The following is a 27,446-nucleotide window of genomic DNA, read 5'->3' as shown; positions in this document are numbered from 1 at the left end:
GGCATGCACAGTGGCCACACCCTAGTAAACCGTCTCAGCAGACTGGTTAAACCAGGCTGGGGGTAACAGACAGACCTCAAAACTGTCAGTGAGCTGAGGGGTGTCTACCCCAGCATGTGAAAACTTTCCCTAGCAGAATGGACAGATGAGAACAATTTGCTCCGATGGCCATGAAGGCAGCTGAAGCAGGTGATGTGGCATGATTAGAGTTTGGTCAGACATTAAAGATACCAAGGTCATCCACTGCATCTGTAGGCATCACCAGTCTTTCCAACTTTTGTCCTAACACTGAATTGCCATGACTCTGGAAGAGAGAATGAGGCTGATGACTTTGTGCAATTCTTTCTCACTTAAATCCAATTTATGCAGACAAGTCAAGACGACATTTGTGATATCATTGGTCCTCTTGGATCTTTGAATATGGTTTAGTGGCCCTCTTTCTATTTGGCTTTGACACCATTGCTATAAAAGATAGGATTTTAGTTGGGACATAGAGGAAGCCAGGGAAGCTAATTGGATAGAGATGGGGGAGAACATTCCAGGCATGGGGGTCAACCAGGAAAATGTTCAGAGTCTAGACAGGTGGACTGTCTTGTTTGTGGAACAGCAAGGAGGCCAGTGTCATTGAATCAAACAGTACATGGTGAGGAGTAAAATATAAGAAAACTGGAAAGGTAAGAGAGGGATAGTTCATGGAGTGTTTTGGATGCCAAACAAGATTTTATATTTTATCCAGGAGGTGATAGGGAGCCATTTGAGTTTACTGAACAGGGGGGTGACATGATAGAATCTGAGCTTTAGGACAATCACTTTGGTGGATGAATTGGAGTGGGGAGAGACTGGAAGCAAGCAGACCCACCAGTAGCATATTGCAATATTCCAGGAGTGAGGAGTCGAGAGTTTGCACCAGCTGTTGAGAGAAGAAAGCATGAAGTTCTAGACTTTCTTCAGGTTCCTGAAGGGAAAGAAAGGTTCTAGATAGAAGTTGACACATAGAGGAGCTGTACACTTCAGTTAGTTGGAAGTCTAAAGAAGACCAGGATCTCTCCTTTCTTCCACTCACATAGACACTGAGCATTGAGCAATCAATCTTCAGCAATGAGGATAATCCCATGCAAATGACCCTTTGAGCCAAGGGTTACAATAATTTTATCCAGAAGCTTAACCAAGGAAAATAATAAGTCCAGCACGCTATCCACTATGCTACCTAGCTGCCTCCAAAAAAACAAACAAAACAAAAACAAAAAAACCTTTTCCTTAGAACAAAAATACTGCACAGACTCTTCTCTACACATCAAAATCATTCAAGATTCCTTGAAAGGGTGAAAAGACCCTGCTGTATCACTTACTAGCCTTGATAGGAAAAAAAAAATCACTGTAATATGCACATGCTTCCTCTCTAATGGGAGCAATAACTGTTCTACCAAGTCTGTGAGGATTAAATGGGACAATGCAAGAGTGCTTTGTAAACTGTGAATAGGCAGTCTAATAATGTTTAAAGGAAAAAATGGTCTGGAACTTTCATTTTTCCCACTGGAATCTTGCATTCTGCCCCAGGAAGCTAGACTCTCTCTGTTAAGTAAGCTTTCTATATCATGCTGCCTGTACTCTGGCAGTCATCATCCTCATTTCCTTCTCATGGGAATCTTGGATTCTGCCCCTGGGAAGCTGGATTCTGTAGGTGAGCTTTCATCTCATCTTGTCCCAAACCAAGTCCCAGTACCACTTCCCAAACACCTCCATAGCATGCACTATCCTCTCACTTCCAGTTCTCCTTTATGCTTCCCCTCCCCCCATTAGAATGTGGGCAGGGATTGTCTTGCTTGCAGTTGTGTTCAGAACTTAGTGCCGTGTCCTGTCCACAAAAAGTTATGTTCATTACTCCTATTTCATTTCCTCTTACTCTTCTACATCCAGTGCAATCTGGCTTCTGACGTTATCAGGAAATGGAAAATGCACCTTCCAGTGTAACCCATGATCTCTTAAACACCCAATCTAATGACCTCTTTTCAGTTCTCATCCTTCTTGATCTCTCTGCAGTATGTGACATTGTTGACCACCCTGTCACACTGGGCACTCTCTCCCTGGTGAGTTTTCATGACCCCATTCTTCCTTGCTTCTCCTCCTAACTGTCCAACCCCTACTCAGCTTCTCTTGCTAAATTATCATCCATATTGCTCCCCCTAATCGTGACTGTACAAAGCTCCTAGAACCTCTTCTCTTTTCTCCCTATACTCTTTCACTTGGAGAGATTGTCATTGAACCAAGGGACTTTCCTGTATTTAACGATCATCTCTGTGCAGATGACTCTCAAACTTAAGTCTCTCCCAAATTCCAGTCTTGTATCACAATCTGCATGTTGAATAGTTTGAACTGTAAGCCCCATACACATCTCACACTCAACAGGTCCAAAACTGTATACTATTTTCTCAAAAACTATCCCTTATCTTCTCCCAATCACTACAAAGCTCTGTTCCGCATCCTTCCAGTCATCCCGGTTTGTAACCTTGGTGTCATCCTTAACTCCTCACTCTCACTCAACCCTACCTATCTAATTACTTGCCAAATCCTTTTCTTTCTACTTCAACATCTAGCACATCCCTTCACGACTCACTGTCCACATGCCCACCATACTAGTTCAGGTCCTCATTATATTTCAAATGTATTACTGGAACAGCCTCTTAAAATTTACTTCCCCGACTCAAGTTTCTTTACACGAATCTAGCCTCCACATAGCCATTAGTGATTTTCCTACAACATAATTCTGACCATGTTACCCTTCTGAGCTCTAGTAAACTGTAACAGTTCCCCTAACGTCAATGAAAAAAAATACTAATACTAATACTATATATACTCTAGGCTCAACATTTAGACTAGAAATTTTACTTAATGTACTTTTTTTTTTACAAATTTACTTAATTTAGTTAATGCTAAATCTCTATAAAATCTTTATAAATAATTTATGATCTATAATCTGTATGTATACACAAACATAACTTCTAGCTTGGAGAGAGACATGTCCAAACTGGCATAGCTATTTATGTGTCTAACATTATCTTCTCTGGCCCACGAAGACATCAGGTAAGTTATAGGCATCTTGAACAAGGAAAGATCACAATACAGTTTGGGTTAACATTCTGGAATTGTTTAGTAACCAAGTCCATTCCCGCCTGGGCAACTCCTGTCTCTTGTAGTAAAGAAATCCTTTCTCAAAAGAGAAGGGTGGATCCTAGCCACTACTTCAAGTGGGTCGGGAGCCCAAGAAGGAGAATCCAATTCGGTCATCACTCTGAATCCACATTCCTAAGAACCTTTTTGTCTTAGACCCCTCACCCTTGTTTTCTAAGAGGCTTTCCCAGAAAAGGCTTTTTAGAGTAGAGAAATATGATTTCTTAATATTTCTAGAGAAACTGAAAAGTTTTTAATGCATTTTCACACTATCAGCTTTAGGATCAAATCTAAATTCCTATTTGGCATTTATAACCAGGCTCTGTCCTACCTTCCCAGGCTTATCACGTATTATTCCCTTCTGTGGACTCTGCGGCCCAGCTAAACTTGTTTTCTTGGTGTTCCTCATGCATCACACTCCATATTGCATTAACATACATTTGTACTCACTGTTTCCATTGCCGGGAGTGCACTGCCATCTCACCACCATGTTGTGGTATCACGGGTTCTCTATAAGACTAGGCTCAAGAACTTGGCTTTGGCAGGAGACTTTTTGTTTTCCTCACATCTGCCTTTCTACCTGTTTTGTACCAGAGAGAGCAGAGTACTGCACCTGTTCTGTATATACTTATGTACATAAATAGAAAGTAAGCTCCTTGAGGAAAGGGTTTTTGCTATTGTCTCTGTAACAGCACCTAGCACAGGACTTGGTCATATTAGATACTGAATAAATCTTGTTGCATGTTCATCCTACCTGTTTGATTGCCTAGGGCAAAGTGCTCTTCCAGGCAAAATTGGAATTCATCACTGAAATCCTTAAGTGAAATTTTTGCTCAAACTCTTTTCCCTTGGCCCAAAATTGCTCTTAATAAAATGTCCAGTCACTTGCCCATTTCTCCCATTCTCACGGTTTATCTCAAGCATCTTGCCCCTGCTAGCATTGAAGCTGTAGCCTCCTTTGTCCTGTGAAGATAACCATAACTCAAAACTCAGATTTTCTCCAGCAATAGGCTATCCTCTCATCAAGGGCACTGCTCTACCCAACACATCCCCTCTCATCATCTTAATTAAAAGGCAATTCAAACCTGCCCAGTTGTAAATTTGTGGGGCCATTTCCTAAACACTAGATGGCACCTGCCCCAGAAAAAGCTAGCATCTCTCTAGACTGCTTCCCCTGAAAAACAGGCAAGGACAGAATTACTGACTTTTGTGAAGTAGCCAACGTCAACTGCATGTGGTGACCTCATTGCAAGGTCCAGATTTTCTTCCAGGTCAGCTCTTGTAGCTACCATTGAGGGGAGAAATCATTGTGGAGAAGGCACCTATGGTGCTCATCATCACCAGCCATAAGTGCTGACCAACTGCCATCAACAGATGAGCCCTGGGAGTGGCAGCACCCTGTCCTGCTGCCAGCCCAGTCTGTACAGACATCACCTGGGGAAGCAGTTCCTGTGGAGAAGTAACCAGTTTTCCCCAGTAAATGACAACCAACTACCACTGACAGTGCAGGTAAAGCCCACCTTTGCTGTTGTTCAGTCATTTCAGACTCTTCAGGACTCCATTTGGGGTTTTCTTGGCAAAGATACTGGAGTGATTTGCTATTTCCTTCTCCAGCTCATTTTACAGACGAGGAAACCGAGACAAATAGGGTTAAATGACTCACTCAGGGTCACACAGCTAGTAAGTGTCTGAGGCCAAATTTGAACTCAGAAAGATGAGTCTTCCTGACTCCAGGCTGAGGGCTCCATCCATCGCACCACCTAGTGGGACAATGTCCACCTGGCTTAAGCAACTGGGCACTCTGCGAGACAGCAAACAGCATATGCCAGGCAAGTCAAACCACTACCAACGCCTTGTCCACCATCTCCCTTCATCCTCTACTGTAGACAGATCAGAAACCTGGACCTAAATCCAAGAGCCTTGGGAACAGCAATGCTTCCAGCTCAGTGCCTTCAGCCACTATCCTAGAAAACATCACCTGATGACTACACATGTATAACCTGTATTGAGTTGCTTGCCTTTTCAATGAGGGTGGGTGAGGAGGGAGGAAGGGAGAAAATTTGGAACTCAAAGTTTTAAAAACACTTTTTTAAAAAAAATTGTTTCCACATGCAACTGGGAACTATGAAATACAGGAAATGGGCTATAGATATCTATCCTGCCCTACAGGAAAACAGAAGGGAAAGGGGATAAGAGAAGAGGGGGTGAGATAGAAGGGAGGACAGATTAGGGGAAGGAGTATACAGAATGCATGCCATCTTGGGGTGGGGGAAGGGATGAGATGGGGAGAAAATCCGGAACTCAAAATCTTGTGGAAGTGAATGCTGAAACCGAAAAATAAATAAATAAATAAAAGTATACAGAAGAAAAAAAAAAGAAAAGAAAACATCACCTGTGGAGATGCAGCCTGGCAGCCACTCCTGTAGGTGCTCCAGCTGTGACTACTGAAGATTCACAAAGGGAAGCTGTTGCCATCTCGGCACTATCAAATTGTTCAACATCAGAAAACATTTCCACCTGACCAGTAGCTAAAACTGTTTTTCTCCCCACTTGAATGTGAGCTTCTTGAGAGCAAGAAATGTCTTAGTTTTCAATTTGTATCCCCAGAACTTGCTACGGTGCTTTGCACATAATAAACGCTTAATAAAGGCATTATTCATTCATTCAAAAGGACTTAGCTCCTGGAGTTACTTTCCTAAGTGTTATACCACCCCACTAATCCCCAGGTGCTGGATGCAAGCACAGTAATATGGTGTACCAGTATAGGGGGCAGGATTTTGCTAGACTACATCTTTGGAAATCCATGCAAATTATACAAAGTGCTACTGTTTTGAGGATGTGAATTATTATATGCCTTGACTAATTTATCCTATGTAATTGTGTGAGCCTTTATGGTCTGTTTACACTATAATGCCTAATTATTATTGGGCTGATTTTTGGTGCTTTAACTGACCCATCATGCCAACTATGTAAAAGGCTGCCACCACCAATCATTCTCCAGCTTAGTCTAGCCTAAATCATTAGCTCTGAAGGGTTCCTTTGAGTTTCCCAGTTGGAGAATGTTCTAGTGACAGGTATGTTCCCATGGAACTCAGAGGTGAGGGGTTCTGAAAACCAAGGAGCCACTACATGTGTGGAGAATGGTGATGTACACACACACACACACACACACCCTGGTACATAACAAAAATATACATATATGATACTGTATACAATATATATAATCTCCTTGTCTTATGAAACAGTCGAGGAACTGAGAGATGAACAATCTACTTGACCTGTAGCAGTGCAAATAAGGTCAACCTATCTGTCAGGTCATCCAACGCCCTACTGAAACTGGGAACAACTGAGACACTCATGATTCAAAGATAAGCTGTACTGGACAGAAATCTACTCTTAAAGCCTTTAATCACAGATCACTGCACTGACATATGCTGCACAGGTAAGCAGGCAGAGTTTAGCAACCAGGTCACCAGCCCTAGCCCTGTGTAATTCAATATTAAAAAAAAAATGTAAATAAGAACAAAACAACATTCAGAAGAAACACAGATATGCAGGGAACTTTTGAAAGTAATGTACTTGATTGCTTTCTTGAAGAGTAAGAGGTTTGAAATGGAGCTTCATGGTTTCACATACAATCCTCTGCCCTGTATATATACAGCTGGTGGCACAGTGCTTGGAGTCAGGGAGACTTACGCTCAATTCTGGCCTCAGATCCATACTAGCTGTGTGACCCTGAGCATGTCACTTCACCTCTGTTTGCATCAGTTTCCCCATATGTAAAATGGTGATGATAATAATAACACTTACTTCTCAGGGTGACTATGAGGATCAAATGAGAAAGTATTTGTAAAGTGATTAGCATAGCCCCTGTTAGCTATTATTACTACTATATACGTGGGAATGCTCATTGTTTTTTGGATGTATGAATTCAAAATTTAAAAAATTAAAATATCATGCTAACTAGGTAAAAGCTTTTGGGAGCTTTCTTAAGGCCAATTTATACTTCATAACCTAGAAGAGAAAGAAAATGATGATATAGCGGGGAAAGAGAATTAGATTTGGAGTAAGATGACCTAGGTTTGAATCCTTAACGTTGTCCCTTACTGCCTATGTAATCTTGAGCAAGTTGCTTTTCCTCTTGAGCCTCAGTATTCTCATCTATAAAATAAACAGACTGAATTAGATAATCACTAAGGTCCTTCTAAGCTCTAACATTCAACATACCCTTTCTATAAAACACTTAAGAAACTAACATGCATTATTAGTCTTTCAGGACTAGTACCACTGGCCGTTTCTGGACTTTGACCACCATAGTCTCACTACTCTGAAATGTGACATGAATGATTAGATGATTTTTCTTTCCTTAAAAGGTAAAAAAGTCTCAGAAAATGCAGAGATCACATAGCTAGGCATATACCACCTCCCATTTCCTCCAGTCCCAAGTCAATGATAAAAAGGTCACATACACACTTGATGTCTTATGTTTTTTTCAGTAGCACTTTTTGCAGTGGTGGGTTAATAGCTAAAGAAACTACGGTACAAGTCTGAAAGAAATGATGAAGACACGTGCTAAGATTTATATAAATTGATACCGAGTAAAACAGAACCAGGAAAATAACATTCATTGGAAATGGAAAGAGCAACAATAAAACAATAGAAATGGAAACATTGAAAATGATAATGACTGAGTTTGGCTTCAGAGAAGAGGTAGAAGAAGGCACTTCCCCTCTTTCTTTGCAGACAGAATTGGAAGACGTTGGTTGTGGAGCACAGAACACAACACTGGACTTCTGGTTTGTTCCTTAGTTTAAATGAATTCTCTTTTCCTCTTTTTTGTTTCCTTTTGTCAGAAGGCATAACTCTTTGGGAGGAAGGAAGGATATAATGGAGATTACGGAATAACAAAAGATACCAATAAAAATTTAAAAAAAAAAAAAAAGCCCAAACAAAAATGTGAAAAGGAAATTTCTGAATGAATTTATGTACTCTTTTAAGACAATGGGGCTTATCTCAGTTTCTCTTATCTTTTTAGCTAATTCAGCATAAGCTTCATTTAGTCACTTTTGAAGAATTTATTTTCTTAATATCCACACTACTCAGAATCAAGGTCCCATTTTTGAATTTTCCAATTTGTCCCGCTGATCCTGTTGACAAAATATTGGGAGCCAATTTCTTCCTTTGGGATTTCCTATGTTTAAAAAAAGAGGAAAGAGGATATAATTAAGACGAGTGAAGAAGGCACACAAAGCACCTATCAATGGTCCTAACTCAAGGGGAGCCAAAGTTTTATCTTAACATGCACATAAATGAGAAAAGACTATTTTGAATAAAAGGTTACTGAGATGATGAAAATCAGAGCAAAAGGTAACACAATGAAATTACTGAAAATTATTGATGTTCTATATTGCATGGTATTCTGTCAAAGAAAATGGAAAGGTTTGTGTGCTCAAGATCATAAAAAATCCCAAAGAAAAGATACTGAAACATATTTCTCCTTTAATGGAAGAGCAATAACAGACCACAAAGACATAGTACTGGATATATTGTCAGATGTGGTCACTGTATCAGGTTTTTTTTCCTAATTGGTTTTCTTTCTTACAAGGGAGTTTACTGGTAGGGGTCGGGGGTGGAATTGAGATAAGTGTGATATAAAGAAAAAGGGCATCAATAAAATATATTTTTCTTTAAAGAAACAGTCACCTTTCATTTTGCAAATGAGGAAACTGAGACGCCCAGAGGTTTGGTGACTTGTCCAGGACCACATAGACATGGCAGAGCCAGGCAGGTGATATTGTGGACAGAGCACTGCACCTTGAGTCAGGAACACCCTAGTTCAAATCTTACACTTAATAACTGTGTGACTCTGGCAAGTCGTTTAATCCTTGTTTGCCTCAGTTTCCTTATTTGAAAATGGGGATGATAATAGCACCTACCTCCCAGGATTGTTGTGAGAATCAAATGAGATAATAATTGTAAAGAGCTTAGCATAGTGACTGGCACATAGAAGGTGCTTACAGTAGATGCTTAATAAATGCTTATTCCATTTCAAAAACAAAGAAAGAAATGGTCACGGTCTTCTTTTGAGTCAGGTTGAAACAGTCTGGGAAACATAAAACTGAAGAGGATAAACACACAACCATGGCAGGTTAACAAGGTCTTAGACAAGACCTTATTAACAAGACAGTCTCAATAAAACAGTGAATTGTTTGGGATTCAGGCAAAGGATGTGGAGGAAAGGATTCTAGAAGTTCTAGTCTTGTGCTGTTACAGATAGTAACAAAATTTGCTAATAATTTACCTTATTTTTCCCTCTGAAATTAGTCCTGAGTTTGGAAATGCCAATCTGGGTCTATGTCTATCTTAGACTGCTATGTATGCCCAAGGGCTAATTTCAAAGGTTCATGAGACTGTCTACAGTTACTATCTGTGAATCAGGGAATCTAAGAAGGGGTACAGCTTGATGGAAATGGGATAAATACGTTGTCTGGGGGAAGTTCCTTCTCTAACTCTGCATATAAACTGGGCATTACATAATTACCCTACCTATACTTCCAATAAGGTTATCATGAAGACAAAACCAGACGAGGTAGAATTATAATTGGGGAAGTAAAAAATAATATATTAGTGGCAAGATTTTGTTATGACTCATAAATAGGGATTTAAGTACTGACTTTTTGAAACAAAGGTTATCACTCACCGATTATCCTCTGAACCTTTTCTCTTCTTTTTTCTGAGAGTGTCTGTGACCTGGGCCTAATTTCAGAATTTCAAAGAAATGTTAAAGTAGATGGCTTCATGTTCCAATGTCCCTACAAAACACCGATTCTCACAAAGACATCCACAGTTCATTTCTAATGGGTCATTCAATTCAACAAATATATATTAAGAATCTACAGTGTAAAGTTACTTTATAAAATTCAGCAGAAGAGCTAGTATCAAGAGAAATAAGAAAAAGGTAGGAATTAAAAGGGAAATAGCACTTCCAGACCTCAAATTCTTACAATGAAGCAGCCATAATCAAAACCTCTTGGTATTTCCTAGCAACCAGCTGCAAATCATGCTAACTCCCCTCTGACCTTTCCCACCTCCTCCTCCCCCTAAACTAGAACTCCAACTCTGAGAACCACCCTGAACTTTGAACTTTTCCCCTATCTTGCTGGAAACTGAGCCTCCACCATATTTCATAGTCACCAGCTCCAAATTATGCCACTTCCACTCAGGCTTTCATCCTAATCTGCTCCTCAGGGGAACCTGTACCCCAATGAACCATCCTGGGTTCTTATCTTATGTTGCCCAGATATCAAGCCTCCACTATGCTTTCCAATTACCGGCTCCAAACCACGCCATTGAGGTCACAGGCCCCCCCCCACTCTTCTTTCTATTTCCCCTTTATGTATTGTTTTCTTAAACAATGTAAGCTTTTTAGAATGTAAACTATGAGAGCAGTCTTGCTTGCCTTTATCTGCCACTCTCAGCATGGTACCTGGCACATAATAAAACAATCAATGCTCTATCTATTGGCTGAAAAAAACTATGGGGGGCAGCTAGGTGGTGCAGTGGATAGAGCACCAGCCTTAAGTCAGGAAGACCTGAGTTCAAATCCAGCCTCAGACCAAACACTTGACACGTACTAGCTGTATGGCCTTGGGCAAGTCACTTAACCCCCGACTGCCTCACACACACACACAAAAATTATGAAAGTAAATCAGTGGAACAGACTAGACAAGGAAGAATAAGAAATAACTGAACTCAATAATCCAGAAAACTGGAAAATAAATTACAAAGGAAAGAAGTGTTTATTTGATAAGAACTGCTAGGAAAAGTAGAGAAATTAGGTTTTAACAAACATGTTACACCATATTCCACAACAAATTCAAAATGCATAAATGACTTAAATATGTGAAAGATCATGCTATAAAAAATGAAAATTGAAGTAGATCATATACTTTTTTCAGCTGTGGATAGATTAATGCTTAACCAAATAAAGCGACAGAGATATTTAGAAAAGACAAAATAGATAATTTTGATGACATGAAATTATAGAGCTTTTACATTAACAACAAAATTGTTTCATCTGGGCTAAGAAGGGAAGCAGTTGACTAGGGAAAAAAATCTTTCTATCAACTATCTCTGATAAGGGTTTGATATCCAAGACATATTGGCCTCAAATGGAAACGTGTAAGAACAAAAGCCTTGTGGATAGAGCACTAGAGTTAGGAGGCCCTGAATTAAAATCCGGCCTCAGACATTTGACACTGACTAGCTGTGTGACCCTGGGCAAGTCACTTAACCCCAATTGCCTCACAAAAAAAAAAAAAGCTGCTCTACATAGAGAAGTGGTCAAATGATTAACAACCATATAGAATAATGTTCCATCTTACTAATAATGGGAAATGTAAATTAAGGCAACTCTTTGATTGCACCTCACAACTAGCAAATTGGCAAAGATAGTAAATAGTAAATGTTGGGAACACTGTGGAAAGATAGGCACACAAATGCACCACTGATGAAGCTGTGAATAGGCACAACCATTCTGGTAATTTGTAATTTTAAATAAAATTATTACAACGTCCACACTCTTTTGCCCAGGTATTCTGCTGCTAAGCATTTAACCCAAAGAGATCACTACCAAATAGAAAGGCTCCAAATACACCAAAATATTTATAGTAGTACTTTTCATGGTAGCAAAGAACTGAAAACAAAATAGATTCCTGTCTACTGGAGAAAGGACAAGTTACTTATGCTGTTTGCCTCAGTTTCCTCATTTATTAAAAAAAATAACAACAACAACAACAATGATAATAATAATAATAATAATGATAAAAGAACCTATCTCCCAGAGTAGCTGTGAGGCTCAAATGAGATAATAATTGTCAAAGTGCTCAGCACAGTGCCTGCCACATTGCAAGCGCTAAATAAATGTGAGTCACTGTCATCATCATCATCTTAGTGCCTTCCCTCTAAAATCACCCCCAATTTATCCTGGACATATCATTTGTACACAGTTATTTACATTTTGTCACCTTCATTAGACTGGGAGCTCTTTGGGAACAGGGACTATGTTTTGCCTTTGTGTCCCCAGTATTTAAAACAGTGCCTAGCACATAGTTAGTGCTTAATAAATGCTTGTTAACTTGATAAGACTTCTCATTCAGAGCTAAATTGGTAGGCTATGGTGACTTAAACACACGAAATCTTTTCAAGGTATAAAAATCAATAAAGGAAAAAGATCATACCCACCATTCTTTTCTCTTCTTCCTTTGCTGCCTTTTTTTCTTTGATCTGCTCCTGCAAAACCTTGTAATTCACGTAATTATTTTTTGGAGGCTGCAATGAAATTTTTTGGAGGACATACATTACTGACCTTAACTCAATGGCAATTTTTAGACAACTCCCAATGTATTTTCCCTTAAGTCCCCCTCAAAGTCAATCTTTCCCCATTACCCCCTAAGTGGCACAGGAAGGCAGAAAGGAGCACCTGACCTTAGCACCCAGCATGATGGCTCTCTCTTGTTCCAGAATCCGTTCTTTCCCCTTCCCATAACCAGTGATCCCAAACCGATGCACTTCCAAACGGGCCTGGGAACACAAAGCAACATTAATCATTAATCACCCATTCTAATTGCCCTAAAGACAGCATGCCATCCCAATGAACAGTGCATTTTAGAGAGGCTGCACTAAAAGCTAACTATGTCTGTACTCTTACAACTAGAATTCCCTACTATTAATGTTACTAACCTATTAGAAATAATTCTTTCATGCTATGTTTTATTAAGTCAAGGGGCTTTAGTGATGTTAGAAATTTTCTCCCTAGTATGCTTTCCTTTCCAACCACAGAAAAGAATTCTAGTCACTCCAAAGAGCAGTATAAAAGCATACAGGAAACCACCATCTCAAATCTTCCCATGTCCCTATTCCTGCAAGGACTATTTATTCATTTATAAGGGTAGGATAAGGCAAAGGGCAGCTACCTCATAAATCAATGAGAGGCCTAGGAATAAAATTCAGGATTTGCCCAACATTAATGTCCACTTATCCTCTGAAATCTCTTCAGAGTATCTTCAAGTGCATACCTTTTCCAAATTAAACTCTTGCATACCCACGTCCTTGTCAAGGGTACTAATTTTTGTCTGGAAGAAAAAAAAAAGGTTTTTACTAAACAATTCATTACTGTACTGGAGTAATGTCCATGACCCTTGACTCCAGAAGTTTGAACAAATACAAAAACAATCTTTAAAACATTCAGAATGTTTACCTGTTCATTCATACTTGTCAACCTCCCCTTTCCCAGTCAGGAAATAACCTTCTACCTTGGACCTTACAAAGAAATTTGTTCTGCAACTTGTATATTTGTTTATCACATAATTTGGGGGAGACAAGGCATCTATACCTGGGATTTTACTGATGCAGAGAATTCCTCATGAATAAACCTCCTCCACTAACAGGCTGGCAAATGTTAAGCAATATATACTTTTACAGAGTTGCCTAGGGCCCTGAGGTTAAGTGACTAGTCAGTATATGTAGAGATGGGTGGAGTTGGACTCTGGCTTTCTTGAATCTGAGATTGGCTTTTTTATCCCTTATCCCATGTTACCTCCTACTGCTCATGTCTGTTCCTTTTTCTCTACTGTCACACACTACTATGTAATTCAGGTTCCTAATCACCTGTTTTTGGGCAGCTAGGTGGTGCAGTAGATAGAGCACCAGCCCTAAAGTCAGGAGGACCTGAGTTCAAATCAGACCTCAGATCAAACACTTGATACTTACTAGCTATGTGACCCTGCACAAGTCACTTAACCCCAATTGCCTAAAAAAAGGTCTCCCTTCCCCCTCCTGGCTGTGCTTTTGACTCTAACCACTTTGTCACCGTGACTCACTCCAGAAATTCACTTATCACCTGGGGCCTTATCACCCTCCAATATCATTCTGCCACGCCAAGCTCCTATGTGCCATGCATGAGCTCTTTTCCTGGACTCCATTTTGGAAACAAGCCCAGAGTAGCCATGCTCCATTCTTCTCTCAGTTGAGCTTCTGACCTGAATGACTTTGCCACCATACCCTTTGCCCAGGTACCCATACCTATCCTTCCCACTCCCCCTAAAGTATTGTCTTCTCCAACTGGAACGTAAGTGATTTGAGGGCAGAAACTGCCTTTCTTTTTGCTTTGCTTGCTCAGTGCTAGTATAGTGCCTGGCACGTAGTAAACACTTGCTAAATGCTTGTAATCTACCTGTCGCTGCCCCTAGATTCTCTCCTTTCTGTCCATTCCTCCACAGAGTTGCCAAAGTGATATTTCTTTCTTTCTTTTTTTTTTCATTTCAATCTGAGTTTATTTAATATTTCATCCAGTTGAATTTAAATAGTACATTGATTCCATCAACACTTGCAAGACATTGTGCTAATACTGAAATTAATAATATTAAAGTGATATTTCTAAAGGACAAGTCCAACTATAAATCATTGCCCTGCCCAAGAAGCTCCAATGGCTACCTATTGCCTCTATGATCCAAAAGAAACTCTTCTATTTGGTCTTTAAATATCTTTATACTCTTGTTCCAACCTACTTTTGAAGCTTTATTACAAATTATGACCCCTGCCATGCTCTCTGCAGTCCAAACTGGCCTTCTTACTTTTCCTCATATACAACATACCACTTCCCATCTGTATGCTTTTGCACAAGGCTGGAATGGTCTCCCTCCTCTAAGAATGCCTAACTTCCTTCCAAGCTCAGTTCAAATGCTACCTTCTCCATGAGGCCTTTCCTGATTCTACCAGTTGCTGCTACCACCTTTCTCCCCCAAATTACTTTTTATTTACTTTATATATGTTCTGTTATCTACTCTCCTGTTTCCCCTACTAGAATGTAAGCCTTCTGAGGGCAGAGATTGTTTTAAAAAGAAAAGCTATGCAATAAACTTGGGAAAATGGACTGGTCAACAAAAGTATACTTAATATCTAGCCTTTGATAAGTGAAAGCCTAGCTTCCCAAGTGACCAAAATATTAGTGTACTTTGAATATGCACTGTGTACCAATATATACTTTTGAACCACTGCTATTTATCATCTGCATTTCACAAGTGCCTTCAAAAATAGTAACTTGGATGCCTACCTATTACATGCTAGTCAGGCTAATGTCATGAACATTTACATTCAATCTGCTGTTTTTGACAAACATAAAGTATTCTCCCTTTAAAAAATGATTAAGGAAGCAATGGAAGTAGGAACAATCTTTGAGACGAGGATGGGAATTGACAAACATTTATTAAGAGCTTATTTACAAAGATTTCTGTGCTGGGTGTCAGAAAATACAAAGCCCTTGCTCAAATGGAACTTACACACTGGATAACTGCAATACACTGTACTAGATAATGCATAAACACTTACTAAATGATTACTATGCATCAGGCATTAGGCTAGGCAACAGGAATACAAAAACAATCCCTATTTGATATAAATTATTTTCCTTTTTTAAACATATAAATTTAACCTGCAACTTGGGGAGGGAATGTGCTTGATTTAGTGCTGTTAAGCCACATTAAATGAATTTCACAATTCTCCTGTACCTGGAACTTTTGTCATCTTTCCCTCACAGAATAAGCAAATACTCTCAAAATACATTTCTTGGGATAGGTAATCTTTCATAAGACTTCCTTTACAGCTACTTGATTAATCAGCCAAATGCATAAACACAACACATAAACCACGAATCTGTTCTTGGCCCTTCCCTTATAGCTTTCCCTAAGGAAAATGATGACATGTACTGTTCCCCATCCCTTCTTATCTAAATCCATGGCTGTGACTAGCACAGAGCAACAGTAACTAGGGAACTGGGACACTTGAGTTACTGATTTATATGACTAATATGTTTAATATGGTTGAAAGCCATTCCTAATGATTTCATCACACGCCTAATCTCTTATGTTAACAAAAGCAGAAGGCTTAGAGATCTCTAAAATCCTACAGAACATATCCTTTCTACATACTGTAAAATAGTATTAATAGTACTATTTAACAGATAGTACTAATTAATTCAAATGATTACAGATCAGTAATCACTGATCAACAGCACTACCAGTTGAAAGTCGCTTAATGGCCCAAAGTATTTCCAATTTGGTTGGCAGTGATACAAGTTCTCTACTGCCTCCACAGTAGGGAGGACTATGATAACAGAGAAACCTAATGGCTAAATGCCTCACGGAAAGGCCCTGCCCATCAATCCAAGGTTGGCTAATATTGCACTGGAACATCATTGAGTAATTCCTATTTGATCTAGACAAAGTATTCCTCCTTCTGGCAAGGGAGTTGGACAACAAGACCTTTAAGTTCCCCTTGCAGCTGACTATAAATTTTGTGCAAACTCCTTGGTTAGTTACAAATACAAGAAACCCCTGACATGTGTGTGTGCAAGCATGTGTGAATTTTGTCAGTCAATAAACATCTATTAGCTGTCTACTATGTGCCAGCCCTGTGCTAAGTGCTGGAGACAGGAATACAAAAAAGATAGGCAGTCCCTGCCTTCAGAAGCTTACAATCCAATGGAGGAAGATGACACACAAAGGCAAGCTGAGAAGGTACCTGCATGGAAGGCAGGATGAAGAATTCAAAGAAGGGCAGCCAGACAGGTAAGGAAGAGATGAGATGGCTGGCATGGGTGCTCTCCTTAATGGAGGTTCTGGGAGGAGCTCTTAGCTCTGCCCTTCAGCTCCCAACTGGAGAAGCAAAGGCTTCTGGTGAGGGGTGGGTACCAAGGCTGTTGGACTGTTGCAGGATGATGAGGTTCCTGAGAGCACAATGGAAAAGTCCACAGGAACACAGCAGGGCACCCTCCCTTAACCATTACAATTAAATTAAAACTCATTAAAGTCAGGGACCATGTTTTATACTTCACATAATAGGCACTCAGTAAACATCTGTTGGTTGACTGATAACATACAACTCTCCTGTCTACTCCCTATTTAAGTTTTTATGGAACTTCTTGTCTTCCAAGAACACGTTTGTTTGTTTTAACTGGATGCTTGTTAACAATACAAAAGTATGACTATAAAGTCTCTTCTGCCTTGCATGACTTCCTGTTCATATGACCTATAATTTAGGCTAGTACCATAAGTACTATTCAGCTACATACATTATGGGTTAAACAGGCTTTTTTGTGTGCTGCCTTGGAAATGTAACCACCATTTAAAATACTTGGTCTAGGCCTCTCGAGATTATTGAACAAGAAAAGAAAGGAGTGCTTCTCCTGCTAGTTGTACGTGGTACCTTCACAAAAACTGATCATGAGTTCATGCACAAAACCCTCACAAACAAATGCAGAAAAGTGGAAATATTCGATGCATCTTTTATGGACCATAATGCAATAGAATTATATTCAATAAAAGAGCCTTTGAGGCAAGGAATGAAAATTAATTGGAGTCTAACTTAATACTAAAGAATAGGAGGGTCAATCATAATCATAAAAGCAATCAAAGAAAAATCATAAAATCAATCAATAATTTCATGAAAGATAATGATAACAATGAGACAACACACCAAAATTTTTAGGATGCGGCCAAAACAGTTTCTTAGGGGAATGTTTGTATCTCTGAACACCCTCATTGAGAGACAAGGGGATTGGGAGGCGGAAAGACAGACACAGAGAAATTGAGAGAACGCAGATCAATGACATAGGCATACAACTAAAAACACTGGAAAACTGACAAATTACAAGCTATCAATTAAACATCAAAACAGAAATCCTGAAAATCAAAGAACAAAATTGAGAGCAAAAAATCCACTGGAAAAAACTAGTTTAAAAAATCCAACCAAACCAAACCAATAGAAGAGAATATTATCCCCAGGGGAAAATACATTTCAAATACAACACTCCAAGTCCACACAGCACTCTGATCAACGCAGAGGCCAAGCCTGACCTCAGAAGGGTGCCAGGGAAACGTGTGCCCCTCCTCAGATGAGCAGCTTAACCTCTCCGGGATTCAGTTTCTTCATCTGGGAAATGAGGGCATTGGATGAGATTACCTCTAATTCCCCTTCCAGTTCTAAATCTATAGTACTATTAGCTGAAAGACATAATTAATATTAGGTTTGTTCTGTCTAACCAGGCTTTTTGTAACAAGGGAGAAGTCTATTGATATGCCAAAACAAATAACTTAAGTTACATAACAAACTTTTGGGATCAATCCATTTGTAGCTGGGGACAGTCTTTACTACAATTACAGAAGTGAACTGATGGGGAGTAGGTCAGAGTTCATACCTGAAGTTTGAAAAATTAGTAGGATTTCAGTAGTGTACAAGAAATGACTTATCTAGAATGCTCTTATACTTCAGTAACTTAAAGAAGTGTGTACAACTATCCTAAAGCTAGCACTGTATGGGTCTGAGGTAATCCTTAAAAGGGCTTTTTATCGGGAGGAAGCATGGTGTCATGGAGGTAGGAGACCTGGTTTCAAGTCTCACCTCTGGTCTACTCATTTTAAAGATGAGGAAACTGAGACCTAATGAGATGAAGTAACTATCTTATGGACTTGGTAACAGAGCTGGGGTTTGGTTGCCTGAGTCTGGAGCCAGCACTCTTACTGGAGAATATCCTTTGAATATTGTACCTGGGATTAGAATAGAAACCAGGGCCAGTGCACCACACTTGGGTTACTACAGATGGACCTCTCAGTCATTATTATGCAGTCCTTGTGAAGAGAGTTGGGAATGTACTGGGGTGTCTATGTGTGTACACACACATGTACATATAAGCTCTTAGAAGAAAATGAGGTCAAAAGCCTGTTTATAAGTTGGCTACTGCCTGTGTTGCAGGCATTATGGCCAGAAATTCTTTGATGTCTCAGACTAGGAAAGTGGGTGTTTTTAAGTCAGACACTGACTGTATTTATATTTTTCTGTTGATTATATGTTAGTCTATCCTGTCTCAATTAGATTATGGGACTCCTGGAAGGAAGTAAACAAGGTCTATTTTTAATATGTAACATAAGCAACTAAAATGGTATCATACACCTGCATTAACCCCAAATTGCTGATCACTCTTTTCTTCTAATCTTAAAACAGTCTCTAACCTAAGAATTAGCATATTAGTTTGTTTGTTCATGTTGCTTTATAAGTGTCTTTTAAAGCTATATAGTATCCATTTCCCCAAATGAATGAGCTCAGATTTATAAGGACACACACACACAAGAAAAGAAAGATAAGCATAACCAAGGAAAGAGATAAATGAATGGAAAATTCTTGTTATAGTGTCAGGCAGGCTAATTCACTTCAATTCAATAAATATTTAACAAGCACCTAGAGGTAAATAGGCCAAAGTTCAGAAATAAACAATCAAGTATTTATGAAATGCCTACTATGTTCCAGGCACAAAAATGAGACAATTCCTGCCAATTAGGTGGGAAACAACATGTCTATAGCTAAGTAAATGAAAGACATGTGAAGAGAAGAAATGTCTAATCTGCCTGGAAAGACACAAGACAGCCAGAGTGTGCAGAGCTTTAAACGTCAAACAGGAGAGTTTAGGTTTTATACTAAGGCCATAGGTAGCCACTGGAGATCCCCGAGTAGGTGAGTGACAAGGTCAGACCCACGGTTTACGAATATCAGCTTGGAAACTATGTGAAGGATGGACTAGAGATGGGAAAGGCCAGCAGACCAACTAAGAGACCATTATAGTAGACAGTGTGGAAGTGGTATAATAGGTTTGAAATTGACTTGTGGTGGCAAAGAATTGGAAATTGAGAGGATGGCTATCAATTAGGGAATGGCTAAGCAAGTTGTGGTATATGAATGTGATGGAATACTATTGTGCTATAAGAAATGATGAACAGGCTGACTTCAGGAAAACCTGTAAAGACTTATATGATCTGATGCTGAGTGAAGTAAGCAGAACCAAGAGAATGTTGTACACGATAACAGCCACATTGTGCGATGACTAATATTGACAAACTTAACCCTTCTTATCAATACAAGGATCTAAGACATCTCCAGAGGCCCCGTGATGAAAAATGCTATCCATATCCAAAGAAAGAACTATGGAAGTTGAAGTGCTATTTTTTTTCTCTTCTGTTGAGTTTTGTTTCCTCTTTCTGATGGCTCCTCCTATTGGTTTTAATTGTTACTTACAACATCACTAATGTGAAAATATGTTTAATAGGAATGTAAATGTATAGCCTATATCAGATTGTGCGCCATCTTGGGGACAGTGATGGGGAGGAAGGGGGAGAAAAATTTTAAACTCAAAAGCATATGGAAGTGATTATTGATAAATCAAAAGAAATTAATAAAAAAAAGAAAAAAAAGAAATTGACTACATATTTAGGGGAAGGAGGTTAGACAAAAGAGTCGAGAATGACTGGTGGGTTGTAAATCTGAGTGACTGGAAGGTAGTGCCATGATAGAAAAAGGAAGGTCAAGGGAAACAGTGGCCTTGGAAGAAAAATATTAAGTTTGGCTTTGGGTATGTTGGGGTCAAGATACTCATAGGTCATATAAGCTACCAAACAGGCCCAGCTGAAGATGGGAGACTGACTGCCAGGAACTCAAAGAGGGCTGTATAGAGACGCCAGTTGAACCTATGAGAGTTAATGAGATCACCAAGGCAGAATTTGTACAAAGGAGAGGACTCAGGACAGGGCCCTGGGATTCCTCCATGATAAGGAGCAGGATAATGATCCTGCAGAGGAGACTGAAGAGTGGTCAGACAAGTAGTAGGAAAACCAAGAGAGATCAGTGTTGTGACAATCCAGGAAGGACAGAGTAGTTGATGGTATCAACCACTGCTAGAGGGATCAACAAAGACTGAGAAAAGTTCACCAGATTTTAGCTATAAAGATATCAGTGATGATCTTGGAGAGAGTCAGTGGGGACAGTGAGAAGGACAGAAGCCAGACTGCCAGAGGTTGAGAAAGTGGAAGCAAGGAATGCAGACAACCTTCAAAAAAATAAAAGGATTTGGCTGTGAAAGAGAGGAGAGATATAGGATGACAGTATCAGAGGCAGTAAAGTGAATGTTTTTTTCGATGATGGGGAAGATTAAGCATACTTATAGGCATCAGGGAAGAAATAAGAAGATGAGGAGACATGGAAAATTAAATAAAGAAAGATTACAGGGACAAAATTAAGGATCATAGAGGCAAGCTTCCAGACGAAAGGGGATAAGATCAAGGAGACAAACTAAGGGGTTGACACTGGTGAGGAGAAAAGCCACCTCTTTCTCCAAGGCTGGAGCAAAGGAGAAGAAAATGGAGCATGATGTTGAGAATTAACTCAGGACTTTGAATTTTTCTGGCTTAGCCAAGACATATTTATTACTTGTGTATAGAAGGGGAGAATTAGAACATAGACTTGCAAGCACATCTCAGAGCCGTGTTCCATCCAACCGAGTGAAGTGTATCAATTTACAACTCAGTTGAGAAGAGAAAGAATAAATTGGGGGAGGTGGAGTTTATGAAGACAAAGGGGGTTTGTACAAAGCTGTGAGAGTGAAGTAAAATGTTAGGAGACTAATAAAGGTTTAGTTAGAAGAACAGTAACTGAATTGTGATTGAAACATTACAAAAGCTGAATAGAAAATTTGACTTTCCAATACAAGACTTAAGTGGAACATGAAGAGGTAAACAGGAAAGAGAAATCATAAGAGACTTATTAAGGTTGAACTGTTTATATTCCTGCATGGAAAGATGATATTTGTAACTCATGAGACCTTTGTCAGTATTAGGGTAGTTGGAGGGAAAAAATTATATGTATGTATAGATAGATAGATAGATAAATGGATAGATAGATAAATAGATAGATAGATAGATAGAGGGCACAGGGTGAGTTGAAGATGAAGGGGTCATATCTGGAGAATAAAATTAAGGGGTGAGAGAGGATTATACTAGGAGAAGGAGAAAAGGAAAGGTAGAACTGGGTAAATTATCTCACAAAAAAACAGAAAAGAAAAGGCTCTTACAGTAGAGGGGAAATGGGGGAAGGTGAGAGGGAATGAGTGAATCCCATTCTCATAGGATTTGACTTAAGGAGGGTATAACATACATACTCAATTGGGTACAGAAATCTGTCTTACCCTACAGGAAAATAGGAGGGGAAGGGGACAAGAGAGTAGCGGGATGACAGAAAGGAGGGCAGATTGGGAAAGGGGGTAATCTGAAGCAAATACTTCTGAGGAGAGACAGGGTCAAAAGAAAGAATAGAATAAATGGGGGGGCAGGATAGGATTAAGGGAAATAGAGTTAGTTTTTCACAACATGTCTACTATGAAAGTGTTTTGCATAAATGCACATGTATAACCTAAAAAAAAGGACAGTGACTGAATTGTGATTGAAACATTACAAAAATTGAGCTCCGGACTTTCCATAGCCCTACCTAAGGGCAACATCCTTTTTCCATAGGAAGATATTTTCCCACAGTTTCTTCATGTTAATATCACTTATTTTACCCACAATCCTCTTCAGTGATGACAAACTCTCTAGAAGTACCACAAAATAAGAGGTCTGGGGTCTTGATTCCACAGGTGATAGTCAGATTGGGGAAAGTAAAAAGTACTAGCCAACATTGTGAAAACCCAGTTGAGATTACATAACCTAAATTTGTAGTTAATCGATATGGTACAATTGTATGATTTCCTCCAATGGCACTTAATAGCATTAGTAGATGAGGGGAGTATGCAAATGATTGACATGATTTACAGCTGAAATCTGGAAAGGGAGAAGCAGCAGTGAAATAAGAAGGAGACAAGGGACTTACGGGAAGAGAATAAGTACAAACACGGATGGGTAAAACCATAAAGTCAAGAGTTTGAAGGGGGTGAAAATGAGATGAGGGCAGAAGTGATGGCTTGGAAAAGCAGGGTGAAGTGGATTAGAGAGACGAGATTGAGAGAGAGAGAGAGGGAAGGTTAAGAGGCTATGGTCAGATGAGGAATTTTGGAATTATGGATGGGAGAAAGGGTACACAGAGAAGAAATCCACAAGTGATGAGATTATAAGATCAAGGAGAGGAAAATTCCCATATGCAGCTAGAATACAGTGAAGGCACAGATCATGGGGATTTGAGGAGGCTGACGAACCAGAAATTTACTGTGTCGGAGAGAACATCAACCTGTAAATTCAAGTCACCAAGTACAAGGGTAAGAATGGAGGTGAACTTGAAGTCTGTGAAAAATCAACCATAAATATTTTTTTAAAAAGGAGTTTTAAAGCTATGTTTGGGACAAAAGGAATAAATAAGAGATTGACCCATTGCTTTACTTAGGACAAATGTAATGCAGATGACTGAAGGTCACATTTACATGGCTATTTTATACTTGGAGCTAGTAAGTGTCAAAATTTTAATCTGAGTCTTTTGCTACCAAGTCTAATAATGCTCTTTCCAAAATGCCATAGTGCAGGTGACAGAAAGAAAACAGCTATCAAATGGTTATTTTGCTGCCATCTGCTTTATTGAAGAGAATGGTCTGCAAGCTGTAAAAGGCAGAGAAAATATAGTTAACAGGAAATCAAAATCTAAGAGCCAACTAGACGGCTCAGTGGTCAGAGCGCTGGGCCTGGAGGCAGGAAGGCTTGAATTCAAATCTGGCCTCAGACACTTACTGGCTGTGTGACCCTGGGTAAGTCATTTAACCTCTGAATGTCTGTGGAAAAGGAAATGGCAAACCACTCCTGTATCCTTGCCAAGAAAACCCCATGGACAGTACTGGCACGCTATGATATATGGGATCACGAAGAGTTAGACATGCCTGAACAACAACTGAAATGTAAGATAGCTGAGGAAAGAATAAGAGAACATCTTAGCTGTTTTAACTGAATTCAAGTCTGAGCTATTCATTTGGGGATGTGGAAAAATTGCATGTTACTGTGGAGAGAGAACTAAACTTTAAGTCCTCCTCTAAGAATGACCAACTGTGTGCCCCTGGGCAAGTTGCTTAAGTAATTAATTTCTTCATCTGTAAAAATGTCCCAATAACGTTTGTACTACCTACTGCACAAGGTCATCTTAGTCAGCCTTAAAGACTGTACAACTGTGAGTTGTTCTTGAGCAAAACGCAACGTTTTAGAGTTCATCCTTGGAAGTTACTACTGCCTCCACCTCCATAACCCAAAGTAAACCTTAGCATAGAGAAAATAGCATTCTTTAAAACACAAAAGCAAAATTGGTAGAGGAAAAGCTGACGAAACCTGAAAATGCTCCTGCTTTCTATAATTACGTGACTCCAATTAAAATGTCCTTATTTTCATTGCAATGATTTGCTTTGTATCACGACCTTCCCAATTCAGTTCAATATCCTGAGGCAGAAAATAATCTCTTCTGTGGCCTAGCCATTCCAGATCTTAAATTGTATTATAAAGCAGCAATCATCAAAACTGCTTGGCACTGGCTAATAAATACAGTGGTGGATCAGTGGAATAGGTTAAGTATTCAAGGCACAGTAGTCAATGACTATAGTAATCTATTATTTGATAAACCCAAAGATCCCAGCTTCCGGGATAAGAACTTTGACAAAAACTGCTGGGAAAACTGGAAGAGTATGGCATAGATCAAAATCTCACACCACATACCAAAATAAAGTCAAAACGGGTTCATGATTTAGATATGAAGGCTGATACTGTAAGCAAACTGGGAGAGCAAGGAATAGTTTATCTATCAGATTTATGGAGAACAAAAGCATTCATGACTAAACAGGAGACAGAGAACATTACAAAATGCAAAATGGAAAACTTTGATTACATTAAATTGAAAAGTTTTTCCACAAATAAAGCCAATGCACCCAAGATTAGAAGGAAAGTAGAAAACTGGGAAAGAATTTTTACAACCAGTCTCTCTGATAAGGGCCTCATTTCTAAAATATTTAGAGAATTAAGTCAAATTTATAAGAATACAAATGATTCCCCAATTGATAAATGGTCAAAGGACATGAACAGGCAGTTCTCAAATGAAGAAATTAAAGCCATCTATAGTCATACGAAAAATGCTCTACATCACTATTGATTACAGAAATGCAAATCAAAACAACTCTGAGGTACCACATCATACCTATCAGATTGGCCAACATGACAAAACAGGAAAATGATAAATGTTGGAGAAGATGAGGGACAACTGGACCACTAATGCACTGTTGGTGGAGTTGTGAAGTGATCCAACCATTTTGGAGAGCAATTTGGAACTATGCCCAGAGGGCTATAAAAATGTGCATACCCTTTGATCCAACAATAGCACTTCTAGGGCTATATCCCAAAGAGATCACACAAATGGGAAAAGGACCTACATGTACAAAAATATTCATAGCAGCTTTTTTTGTGGTGGCAAAGAATTGGAAATTGAGAGGATGTCCATCAATTGGGGAATGGCTGAACAAGTTATGGTATATGAATGTAATGGAATACTATTGTGCTATAAGAAATGATGAAGAGGCTGACTTTAGAAAAACCTAGAAAGACTTGAATGGTCTGATGCTGACTGAAGTGAGCAGAATGAGGAGAATGTTGTACACAACAACAGCCATGTTGTTCGATGACTAATATTGATAAACATAGCCCTTCTCAACAATACAAGGATCTAAGACATCTCCAAAGGCCTCATGATGGAAAATGCCATACACATCCAAAGAAAGAACTCATCCAAATAATTTGAATGCAGACAGAAGCATACTATTTGCTATTTTTTTTCTTGTGTTCTGTTTTGTTTCCTCTTTCTAGTGGTTCCTCCTATTGGTTCTTATTCTTCCTTACAACATCACTAACATGAAAATATGTTTAACAGAAATGTATATGTATAGCCTATCAGACTGCATGCTGTCTTGGGGAGAGAGGTAGGGAGGGAGGGGGAGAAAAATTTAAAACTCAAAAGCTTATGGAAGTGATTGTTGATAATTCAAAATAAATTAATTAAAAAAAAATAAAAAGAAAATAATCTTTTCTGTCCCTTCTCTCTCTCTGTCTCTCTTTTAAACAAAAGCCAGCCAAGTCTTCATTCCACTGCAGGATCCACTCTTGACTCTTTGGACTTTCTCTACCAGGCAGCACCAGATCTCGGACTCTACCCTCCTTTCTCCCAGCCTGTTCAGCTTCCTTTTATGTGCTGTCTTCGTTTATTAAAATGTAAGCTTCTTGAGAGCAGGAAACTTTCTTTCTGCTTATATTTTTATTTCTAGAGCTGAGCAAGTTCCTGGCTCATACCAAGCACTCAATAAATAATTATTGACTTGACAAAGTGGGGTTTCTGAAAATGAGAAAGCTGAGTAGTCAACAAACATTAAGTAACTTGCACAAAGAGTGACAAAGGAGCTAAATTTACAAATCACACCTTCAGAGTCTGGAGTTAATGAATCAGCAAGTGCTGTGCTAGGCTCTGGGGATAACCATCCCTGCCCTCAAGAAATTCACATTCTATATAGTTGCTGCCTTTCTTGTGTGTGGCATCTTCTCCTATAAAAATAAAACTTTTAGGACAAAAAAATCAGTATTTACTACTATTAAGGTAGAAAGCCTGTACATTACCAAGTACAAGAGGGTTCAGGGAACTGTATTAATTAGGTATAAACAGATATTTATTACCTTTGTGTCCTCATCCTTGGGCAATTCTAGTTCAGTTTTCTTCTTTTTATTCCAGCTGTGAAACTCAACCACTTCCACTGGTTCTCTTTTTCCCTTTGTTAGCAACGGTGCAGGGGAAATTGTTGCAGAGACTTCTGTCTGAGTGGGGCCAGTGGAACTCTCTGGAGAGTCACAAAGAAGCTCTTCCTTAAGCTTTTTGAAGAAACTAGAAGCACTTTTCTTTTGCCCTCTGGAAAGAGACTCTGGCTGCAAAGCTGTGTCCACTGTCATGACTTCTGCAGTTACTGAATCTCTCTTGTTCTTTTCATTTTTGCTTCTTTTCAATGTCTTTTTATCTAGGGTCTCTCCTGTGTTTTCAAGGACAAAAGAAAAATATAAACACATTGAGTTTTAATGTGATGTCACCATCATCAAACATAACTGTGAAGTAACATACATGCAGGCACCCAGACACCTAGGTGGCACAATGGAGAGGGCACTGGGATTGGAATTAGGAAGACCTGAGTTTAAATCTGGCCTCAAACACTTACTAGCTGTGTGACCTTGGGCAAGTCACTTAACCTGTCTGCCTTAGTTTCCTCACATGTAAAACAGGGACAATAACAGCACCTACCTCCTAGGGTTGTTGTGAGGATCAAATGAGATAATAATTGTAAAGTGCCTGGCACATAGTAAATGCCGTAGTGTGTGTGTGTGTGTGTGTGTGTGTGTGTGTGTGTGTGTGTGTGT

The 27,446-nt window shown here is 39.2% G+C and overlaps 2 protein-coding genes across 2 annotated transcripts in view; one reads left to right on the top strand and one right to left on the bottom strand.

The window, feature by feature from the left end:
• Positions 1-8,125: 8,125 nt before the first annotated feature.
• CUNH1orf131 (chromosome unknown C1orf131 homolog) overlaps positions 8,126-27,446 on the bottom strand; it is a 26,452-nt gene continuing 7,131 nt past the window's right edge. Inside the window, exons 2-7 of the mRNA XM_027859188.1 lie at positions 26,718-27,064; positions 13,245-13,301; positions 12,655-12,750; positions 12,412-12,498; positions 9,869-9,924; positions 8,126-8,359 (exon numbers count right to left, since the gene is read on the bottom strand). Coding sequence (XP_027714989.1) covers positions 8,221-8,359; positions 9,869-9,924; positions 12,412-12,498; positions 12,655-12,750; positions 13,245-13,301; positions 26,718-27,064 — 782 coding nt within the window. The 3' untranslated portion in view covers positions 8,126-8,220. The remainder of the gene's footprint in view (positions 8,360-9,868; positions 9,925-12,411; positions 12,499-12,654; positions 12,751-13,244; positions 13,302-26,717; positions 27,065-27,446) is intronic.
• GNPAT (glyceronephosphate O-acyltransferase) overlaps positions 16,748-27,446 on the top strand; it is a 65,457-nt gene continuing 54,758 nt past the window's right edge. Inside the window, exon 1 of the mRNA XM_027859187.1 lies at positions 16,748-16,793. Coding sequence (XP_027714988.1) covers positions 16,751-16,793 — 43 coding nt within the window. The 5' untranslated portion in view covers positions 16,748-16,750. The remainder of the gene's footprint in view (positions 16,794-27,446) is intronic.

This window comes from Vombatus ursinus, unplaced genomic scaffold, assembly GCF_900497805.2.
Source record: "Vombatus ursinus unplaced genomic scaffold, bare-nosed wombat genome assembly UNPS02014160.1, whole genome shotgun sequence".
Classification (NCBI taxonomy): Eukaryota; Metazoa; Chordata; class Mammalia; order Diprotodontia; family Vombatidae; genus Vombatus; species Vombatus ursinus.
The sequence above is the reverse complement of the archived record's forward strand: the minus strand, read 5'-3'. Positions and strand labels throughout refer to the sequence as shown.